At 38.5% G+C, this 10,731-nt stretch overlaps 1 protein-coding gene across 1 annotated transcript in view; it reads left to right on the forward strand.

Annotated features, from left to right (window-relative positions):
* The first annotated feature begins 9,319 nt into the window (after positions 1-9,319).
* LOC110295948 (zinc finger protein 2-like) overlaps positions 9,320-10,731 on the forward strand; it is a 2,991-nt gene continuing 1,579 nt past the window's right edge. Inside the window, 1 exon segment of the mRNA XM_021164367.1 lies at positions 9,320-10,727. Coding sequence (XP_021020026.1) covers positions 9,320-10,727 — 1,408 coding nt within the window.

Here is a 10,731-nt window from a genome sequence, read left to right on the forward strand (position 1 = left end):
GACCGGAAGAGGCTTGTGGCCCTACTCAGGCCGGTTTTCTGCCTCCCCAACCAAAGCAGTCTCAGGTCCCGCGCGATTGGACTGGAGCAGAAGCTGTGTTCCACTCACCAGAAGTCTCAAGATCCTGTGGCAGGTGTCGTGGATAGCTGGTGGGTGTCAGCCGACCCAGCGCCCCAGCCACCTCGGTGCTGGTCAGACAGGAAGAGCGCCAAATCCATTCTTAACAATGAAATATCTTCTGGGGAAATCACCTTCCCTGACCTCAAGTTGTAGTTTAGAGCAATAGTGATTAAAAAAAATACAGCAGGTATGGGCAGGTAGATCAATGGAATGTAACTGAAGACCCAGAAATGAACCCACACACCCTCACAGCATGCAGAGGATGGAAGAACCAGGGTGAGGAGAAAGGAGAGCAAGATCAGGTATTGAAAGAAAGAGGAGAGAAGTTCAGAGGGTCAGGATATTGAATTTCTTTTAGCAATGGGTAATGGGGAACTGTAGGTAGCTACTAGAAAGTCTCAGACCCCAGGGAATGGAGAGTCTCCTAGGACAGAAAGGTGATGACTGTAGCCAAATACCCAAGAACATATAACCAGCATAGACTACCTCCAGTAGATAGGTACTACCTCAAATTGAGGGATGGGATTACTTACAAATATCAAAATTTTAACCATGCAGTCTGTATACACCAAACAACAACTCTATTGATCATGCCAAGAAGTGCTTGCTGACAGGATCCTGATATGGGTGTTCCCTGAGAGGTTCTATCAGCATTTGACCAATATAGAGGCAGATACTCACACTGGGCCCGGCATTGCAAATGGATGAGCTAGGGGAAAGAATAAAGGAGCTAAAAAGGATTGCAAATACATAAAAAAATATATCAAATAACTATATCTCCCAGAGCTCCTAGGGGGAAAATCATCAACCAAATAGTATAAATATAGAGAGCTATGGCTCCAGATTCATATGTAGCAGAGGATCACCTTATCAGATATCGATGGGAGGGAAAGCCCTTGGTCCTATGGAGGCTTGATGTCCAAATGTAGGAGGATGTGAGAGTGGTGAGGATAGAGAGGGTGAGTAGGTAGAGGAGCACCCTCATAGAGGGAAAATGTAGGGGGCAGATAGAAGATGAAATGGGGTGTTTGTGGCGAAATACTGGGCAGAAGGATATCATTTAAAATGTAAACAAGTAAAATTATTAATAAATAAGAATAGTAGATTTTAAGGTTGGGTCCAAGTCCTTATGATCTCATATTCTTGGCCTCATAAGTAGTATCATATATGGGTTTTTAGCTCACAGAGCTATAATACTGCCAATTATAAGGTGATAGGAAACTCCAAACCATTTGGAGAATTATATACAACAGTGAACATATATTCCAGGAAGGTTAGCCTTGGACATCCATAATTCTTTAGCTCAGTGAGAGTAATAATTTATTTTATCCTCCTATAGCATTGCAGTACCTGGCAGTGCTATGAATGTAATTCATTAGGGATAAACAATTCTGTTAAACAAACAGTGCAATATCTCTGTTTGTTGCTTTATGTTTTTACTGTCTCAGCAGTAGGCAAATATACTCATTTCTGGAAGGAAAATAAATTGGTTTGGATTTATCTGAGAAATGAAACTGGACTATAGGTTACCTTTGGACAATAACTCAAAAGGTTATAACCTGTCCCTTGTTCTAGGTTCTAGATGTAGTAGCATTTGCCATGAAGTTATTGCCTAACTCATTTTAATTTGTGGCAATGTCACTTCAACTGCTTTTCATATCCCATGTCTTAGGAAGAATCTATAATAGAAATTTTCTATATGGTATTTCTTTTTTTATAATTTCTTTTCTTATTAGATATTTTCTTTATTTACATTTCAAATGCTATCCCCTTTCCTAGTCTCCCCTCTGAAAACCCCTTATCCCTTCCCTCCTACCTCTGATCACCAACCCCCACACTCCCACTTCCTGGCCCTGGCAGTCCCCTATAATGGGGTATATAACATTCATAGGACGAAGAGCCTCTCCTCCCATTGATAACTGACTTTGCTACATGTGCAGCTGGAGCCATGATTCCAATCATGTGTTTTCTTTGTTGGATGTTTTTGTCTAGGAGCTCTGGAGAAACTGGTTAGTTCATATTGTAATTCCTCCTATGGGACAACAAAGCCCTTCAGCTCCCTGGGTACTTTCTCTAGTACCTTCATTGGAGATCTTGTGCTCTGTCCAGTGGATAGCTGTGAGCATCTACTTCTATATTTGTCAGTCTATGGCAGAGTCTCATAGGAGACACCTACATCAGGTTCCTGTCAGTAAGCTCTTGTTAGCATCTACAATAGTGTACGGATTTGGTGGTTGTTTATGGAATGGATCCCCAGGTGGGGCAGTCCCTGGATGGTCACTCCTTCCATTTCTGCTTTACATTTTGTCTCTGTGACTCCTTCTATGGGTATTTTGTTCCCCCTTCTAAGAAGGATAAAATTATCCACACTTTGGTCTTCCTTATTTTTGACTTTCATGTGTTTTGTGAATTGTATCCTGAGTATTCCAAGCTTCTGGATTAATATCCACTTATCAATGAGTGCATACCATGCGTGTTCTTTTGTTATTATGTTACCTCCCTCAGGAGGGGTATTGCTAGATCCTCTGATAGTACTATGTTGAATTTTCTGAGGAACAGCTGAATTTTCTGATTTTCAGAGTGGTTGTACCAGCTTGCAATCAGACCAGCAATGGAAGAGTTCTCTTCTTCCTAATCATTGCCAGCATCTGCTGTCACCTGACACATTCAGACTGGTGTGAGGTGGGATCTCAGGGTTATTTGATGTCCATTTCCGTGATGACAAAGGCATTCTCCTATACTGGGCCGTAGAACATTCACAGGACCAAGGGACTCTCTTCCCATTTTTGACCAACTAGGACATCCTCTGCTACATATACAGATAGAGCCACATGTCCCACCATGTGTTTTCTTTGATTGGTGGTTCAGTTCCAAGGAGCTCTGGGGGTACTTCCCTTATGAATAGCGATGCAAAAATACTGAATAAAATTCTCACAAACCTAATCCAAGAGCACATCAAAATAATAATCCTTCATGATCATGTAGGCTTCATCCCAGGGATGCAAGGATGGTTCAATATATGGAAATCTATCAACATAAATCACTATATAAACAAACTCAAAGGCAAAAAACACATGATCAGCTCTTTAGATGCTGAGAAAGCAGTTGACAAAGTACAACACTCCTTCATGATAAAAGTCTTAGAAATATCAGGAAGACAAGGCCCATACATAAACATAATAAAAGAAATATACAGCAAACCAGTAGCCAGCATCAAACTAAATGGTGAGAAACTTGAAGCAATCCTACTAAAATCAGGGACTAGACAAGACTGCCCACTCTCTCCTTACCTATTCAATATAGTGCTTTAAATCCTAGCTAGAGCAATTAGACAACAAAAGGAGATCAAGGGGATACATATTGTAAAGGAAGAAGTCAAAATATCACTATTTGGGGATGATATGATAGCATATATTTTCAACATCACAGATTTAGAGCTCTTTTTCCTAGCCTTAAGGGCTATCTTCAAGATTTCAGTGTTTAATAATTTGGTATGACATTAGCTGTAACTTCAACTTCTGAACTTGTGCTGTTTTTAGTTATCATGGAGTCATTAACCATAAAAGAATGACATTCCTTGGAAGGAAAGAGTCCTCCATTGCTTGTAAATTAAGAAAATCTGTTCATTATTTTACAAACAGATCTTACACCCAAAGAAGCCATTGCTAGTACTAGATGCTCACACCTGGGCCTTGTCCCAGAGGCAGATACCAAGGCACTCTGCCTCCTCCAAGGCCATGCTGGGCTCAACTGATCATGTTGCACATCCAACCACAATGGAAAAGTGTTTTCCATGTTCCACATCCTTGTCAGTAAGTGTTCTAGCTTGAATTACTGATCCTATCCACTCTAATAGGCATAAGGTGGAATCTCAGAGTTGTTTTGATTTGCATTTCTCTGATGACTGTAAGTTATAAGCATTAGTTTAAGTGTCTCAACCAATAGAGATTCCTCTGATAATTATTCTCTGTTTATCTCTGTACCCTAATTTTAATCTGTTTAATTGTTGTTATCTAACTTCTTGAGTTCTTTATATATTTTTATATTAGTCATCTGTCAGATATAGGGGTCATGTAGTACTTTTCAGTCTGTAGTCTGCCATTTCATCCAATTAATGGTATTGTTTGCCTTGTAGTCACGTTTTAGCTTTAGAAGATCCCATTTAAAAATTGTTGATCTTAGAGCCTGATAGATTGCTGTTCTGCTCAATATGTTGTCTTCTGTACCATTATATTCAAGACTATTCCCCACTCAGATGGACTGTATTTGCTTGGGCTAAGGTATAGCACTATCAGGAGAGGAATTTTGGCTTTGTTGAGGTGGGTGTGTCACTTTGGGCATCAGCTTTAATACCCTAGTCCTAGCTGCCTGAATGTCAGTTGTCTCCTATTGACCTGCAGAAGATGTAGAACTCTCAACTCCTCCTGTGCCGTGCATTTCTAGATGCTGCCATACTCTTGTCTTGATGATAAAGGATTGACTTCTGTAGTTAAGTTTCTATTGTATCTTCTAAGCCTGAGATGTTCTCTTATGTTGCATTGATGATGCTTATGTCAAGAACTCCTTGTCAATTTTCTAGATTTTATGTTTCCAAGATTTTCAGGTTGTATATTCTTCATTGTTCTTATTTTAGTTTTCAGACCTTAACATTTTTATTCATTTTTCTTTATCTATTTGAATGTATTGCACTATACTTACTGCCCGAGTACAGGGGAATGCCAGGATCAAGATGTAGGAGTGAGTTGGTAGGGAAGCAAGGCAGGGGGAGGGTACAGAGGACTTTTGGGATAGCATTTGAAATATAAATGAAAAAATGTCTAGTAAATTTTTTTTTAAAAAGACAACCGACTAGTTTAATTATATTTTCTATTATTTTTAAATAAATCTCTGTAAATAAATTTTATTTATTTCTTTTTAAAAACCCTCCATCATCTTCATCAGATTAGACTTAAGGTTATTTTCTTGTATTTCAGGATTGTGAGGATATAAAGGCTTAGAGTTGTAGGACAGGGAAGTTGTAGTAGTACTATATTGCCTTCAATTTTGTTGATTATGTACTTTTGTTATCCTTAGGCCATCTGGAGGTCACTGGTGTTTACAGGCCATGTAGTCTTTGTTAACTATGGGACTCTGGGACTGCAGGTCAAGCTGGTAGTTCCTGGACATCTAAGGCCTCTGGGATTTTAGGTAGACACTGTTAATCCATGGGTGGCAGCAGGCTTCCAGGGTTTTAGGAAGAGAATGTAGTCCGAGATATGTTCAGAATTCTGGATATCCAAGGTGTTGGCAGGCCTCTAGGAAGGCAGTCAGAGCTTGTGTTTCCTGATGGCTCCAGACATCTGGGATTGCAGGAAGTGATACAGACTGGAAGATGAAGCACAGAGTAGATAGGGCAGACCTCATGGCTGCTATCATTTCCAGGAAATTCAGGAGGGAGAATATTGGGAATCTCACCAGTTTGTCCAGGATGGAAACAGCCTCCAGGGATGTAGACAGAGTTTTGACCCAGGAAATGGAGTACAGATCTTGTATTTTAAAATTATAATTTAAATAATGTGTAACTCTTCAAATGTCAGGTCAAGAATTTCATATTAACATAAAGTTTTACATAGTAGTATGGTTGAAAAATTGATTTTATGCACATCAAGCCTTTTACCATGTTGAACAATTATCAGGTTTCTTAAGAATTTATCTGTTCTAGTGAATATTCTTTAACATATAACAAAATTTTGAAATACCCTATTTTTTCCTTTCTCCTTTGCCTTATTTTTTTTTTTTGTTAGATATTTTCCTATTTACACTTCAAATGTTATCCCCTTTCCTGGATTTCCCACTGAAAACTCCCTATCCCCTTCCCCTCACCCTGCTTACCAATCCACCCACTCCCATGTCCTGGACCTGGCATTCCCCTTCCCTGGGGTATAGAGCCTTCACAGAACCATGGGCATTTTGTCCCACTGATGAATGACTAGGCCATCCTCTACTACATATGAAGCTGGAGCCATGAGTTTCACTATGTATATTCTTTGATTGGTGGTTTAGTCACTAGGAGCAGTGGGGGTATCCCCCTTTTTTGTTTTATTAAAACGAGGCTGGTCTAGACCTCTGCAGTTACGCCCATCTGCTGTGGCTCCTGTTTTAGGTCATTCCTCTAATGTCACAGCCTTACCTGTCATAGGGTAACCCTATCACCACCGGGCCACATGTCTTAGGTTGGTCTGTGCACGAGGAAAGTTGCCCATCTCTGGATACCACAGTGCTGTGAGACAATAACTGCTAGATGGCCTAGTGTGAACTCTACGAGCGAGGCCAGCCAGGTTTTAAGGAAAAATTTTAGTGGAGAAATCATGATCACCCTGTCGCGTGCAATGAGGAAACCTCAGCAATGTGCAAGGGCTGATCAATGATCATTGAGTCTCTCTCATCCCAGTGCAATGGATCCGCAGATCCATGGGGTGCAAGAGCAGAGAACTCAAATGCCGACTAATTCTTAAACATAGATAACCAAATTTCAGGGCAGGCCCCTTGTTCAATGGCCACAAGTGCTTGAGTTATAACGACCTTGTCACGTTTCTGTTGAGATCTGAGTTTGTAAACCAACCATAGCATAAACACTATCCCACAACATAAGGCTGCACCAAACAATATAACCCCCACCCACTCCATAAAATAATAAAATGCAGAGATAAGCCAAGAGGTAAAATTTCCAAGGGTCACTGGTTCCACTCTGGTCCCATTGAGGTTCAGGATCTGTATCTGCAGCTTCGTCTGCAACCTTTCCAGCTCCTGCGACCAGTTCCCCTTCAGGTGATTCAATAGGTCTGTACTTCTAATAAAAGAATCATTAATATACCTAATGGGAGTAATGCTGCCAATTAAAGATAATCTACTCTTATATGCCCGTGGCTCTTGAAGAGTTTGTCGTGCATAAGGCACATCCAAAAAATATTCCTTTGCAAAAAACAAAGGCAAGGTAGAAGAATTGGAATGTACCAGTAAAGGTACTGGCCATCTTACTATGGCCCACAAAGGTATATTTATCCTGGTCTCAATCATCAGGAGCAAGAGGATTATCTTGGGGTTCATCTTGCTCTTTCACGGTCCTTGTCAGTCACGTAGGGACCCAAAGTGGATTTTCTTCACCCTGTGGAAAAACACAAATAGCNCCCCGGGATCTGATTAAGATAGGATCCGGGCCATACCATTTATTATCAAGGTCATTTTTTCAGTTGACCATTTCCTTTGGCCGATCGGGCTCCGAACTATGACGATCAGCCGCAGAGTGGCCATGCTCATCAAGATTTAAAAAATTAATAGTAAAGAGTGCCATGGAAACAGCTGCTCTTGGTACTGGGGATATCATGTCTTCCACATTTTCCCTTCTTTGTTTTATTAAATAAGCTTTTATAGTGCAATGAGCACATTCCACAATGCCTTGTCCTTGTGGATTGTAAGGAAGACCAGTCAGATGTAAAACATTCATTTGATGGCAAATTGTTGAAACTTATTAGAAACATATGCTGGCCCATTGTCAGTTTTTAGAATTTTCCTGCCTCTCCTTTCCTTGAAAGTGCTTTCCATGCCTTAATAGCAGCAGCTGAAACCTGAGCGTATGCTCCCCAATTATAATTTGTCTGATTATCTGCATTCATGACTGAATACAGGAGATGGCCTCTTCAGGTTCCATATCTCCTATATAGCCAGGCACAGCTAAGGTCACCCTCATTGATTCTTTGACTTCTCCCTTGTCCCTGGTATCTATATCATCTGGGAAATATCCACCACCACTGACCTCCATCAATTGCAGATTTCCATTTATTTTCATAATCATCAATCCTTCTGTCATGTCCTTCTTTACACCTGATCCTGAAACCCACATTCCCCTCCCTAACCGACCAACTCTCCCAGTTCCCTTTCTCCATCTGCCTATTGTGGCAATTTTATTCTCCCTTCTAAGTAAATTTCAGGCTTCATTGGTTGGACATTCATTCATTTGAAGAATCTTTTGATCATATTACTGTAATATGGTACACGTTTGGTTTTTTTTTTATATATGTATTTGTAAGTGAGTATATACCATGCATATTGTTTGGGTGCTGGGTTATCTCAAACAGGATGATATTCTCAAGTTATATCCATGTGACTTCAAAATTCATAAGGTCTTTGTTTTTCATACCTGAACAATATTCCATTGTGTAATGTTGCAGAAATTCTTCAACCCAAATATGCCCTGGCAATGAAAACACAACTCAATTAATATGAATACATGCTGTGTGCCTATATTGGGCAGAGCTACTGCTACACTACCATTTTCCACATCTATGAGACCCCTCATAACTTACGGATTCTCCAGGCCATGTGCTTCTGCTCCACTTTTCTTCTTCTTCTTCCTCCTACTCTACATCCTCTCCCTCTTCCATTTTCTCCTTCTTCTTTCTCCTAACCTTCTTCCACTCCATCTTTCCTTTATCTGCACAATCATCAACTCTCCTTTATTTTAAAAAATTAAGGTGAGAAGCAGGTTTACAGGAAATTACCTGCGTTCTGACTCATTCCTTGCTTGCAGCTCCTCACACGAGAACAGAATTAATATCAAATATAATTAGTCCCAAGGCTAACCACAACAGTGTAGATGTACCTCATTTTCTTTATCCATTCTTCAGATGAGGTTTCCATCTAGGTTGTTTATAGTTTGTGGCTTTTACAAGTAAATCTGCTATGAATGTAGTTGAGCACATATCTTTATGGGATGTTGGAGCACTTAAGATTTTAACATTTATCATTCCTAGTTTCTTATAATTATTCCCTCTAACTTTAAATCAATCGTTTAATGTTGAATTAGCATTCAGTCCTAAAAGAAGTATTGCAGGTCCTAATTTTTGTCATTTTGTCATTGGAAAGATGATTTATTTCCATATTGAAGAGTCATTTTTCCAGAGGGAAGAAGTTTTATTAATTAACAGGTGATAGTTTCACCAATTTTGTTAAATTATACTGTTTTAATGAATAATTAATGATTATATTCCTAATATTATAAAACATATGGCATATTTCATGAAATATGTTCTAATATGCATTATATTTATAAAATTGTTTCTTTGTAAGAAAATAGCTGCAATTCTGTCCTGTTTTACTATGATCCTCAGATTGGTGTTATTTCACGCATTATAGATGTGTATAGTTTTCACCTAACTCCAAAATGTCATATAATGATTTGTTTTCAATACTTTCAGCTCTGTCATGTGATTATACTAAGAAGCTATTGCCCAAAGCATGTACACAGGATTACTTCCAGAACAAAATAACACGAAGATTTGGATGTAATAGCCTTTCAGATCTATATCAAAACAAGTTCTGGGAATGTAGAGGTGATAGCACAGAATATGAAATATATGATTATGTAAATGAACAACTTGAAAAGCACATTAGTTTTATTTCTGAAAATGATCAAGAATCCCAAACTTCCACTGAAAGAATTCAGTCTATGTCACACTCATTTTCAGAAGTGGAGGATTCTCTAGGAAAAAATTCACAAGTGTTAAAGCATAACTCAATTCTACACATAAATATACAAACATTACAAAATGGCATTTGGGTGAATGAATTATGTTTCCTGATGGATATATCACATAATATGAGATTAAATAGGGCTTCAATACTGTATGAACAAATGAGAGTGTGGAAAAAAGAAAAAGATACTGAATGTCATCAAGGTGAAAGATATTTTCCTCACAATTTATGGCAGTTCCCTCAAAATCTACTCAGAGAAAAGTTCAATGATGTAGATCAACATAAGAATGAGTTTATGGAAGCAATGAAACATGGAAGATATGATGTGGGAGGTAACTGTAAAAACTCCAAAACAATAAATGATATTAATATAGGTTATGTTAAGAATCTGTTTTTAATATATTACCAAAGCAGTCAATATGGAGAGATATTATACCAAGGTAGTGTCTTATTACATGATTCTACTTGTAAAACAAATCCAAGTGAAAATCAGATAAGCGGATACATTCCAGAACATCATTATAGGAAACATAGAAAAATGGCTATCTCTAATCACTGTTCCCAGTCTTCTTTGCAACAGCAAACCATAGAGAAACTTTATATAAATGAAAAGAAGAATGTCATTTTAAGTGAATGTTTAATTCATAGCTGGTATACTGGAACATGTTTTAATGGAGAGTCCAAGAGATACATGTGTGATACATACAGGGATGCCTCAAACGAATCATTAAACTTTCAGAGAGACCAGAAAGCATATAAATGTAGTACATATGGAAAATCCTTTATCCCGTACTCAAATCTTCAATCTTACTACAGAACTCGTACCCAAGAGATACCTTACAAACATAATGAATGTGGAAAATTCTTAACTGGTTCCTCAAGTCTTAAAGTTTGTCATAAAATCTTTACTGGAGAAAGACTTCATATATCTAATAAGTGTGGAAAATCTTTTACACAGTCCACAAAACTTCAAGTTAATCAAAGAATCCATATAGGAGAGAAGCCTTACAAATGTAATGAATGTGGGAAATATTTTACCAGATCTTCAAATCTTCTAGTTCACAACAGAATCCATAAAGGAGAGAATCCTTACAAATGTAA

Source organism: Mus caroli, chromosome 1 (genome assembly GCF_900094665.2).
Source record: "Mus caroli chromosome 1, CAROLI_EIJ_v1.1, whole genome shotgun sequence".
Taxonomy (NCBI): Eukaryota; Metazoa; Chordata; class Mammalia; order Rodentia; family Muridae; genus Mus; species Mus caroli.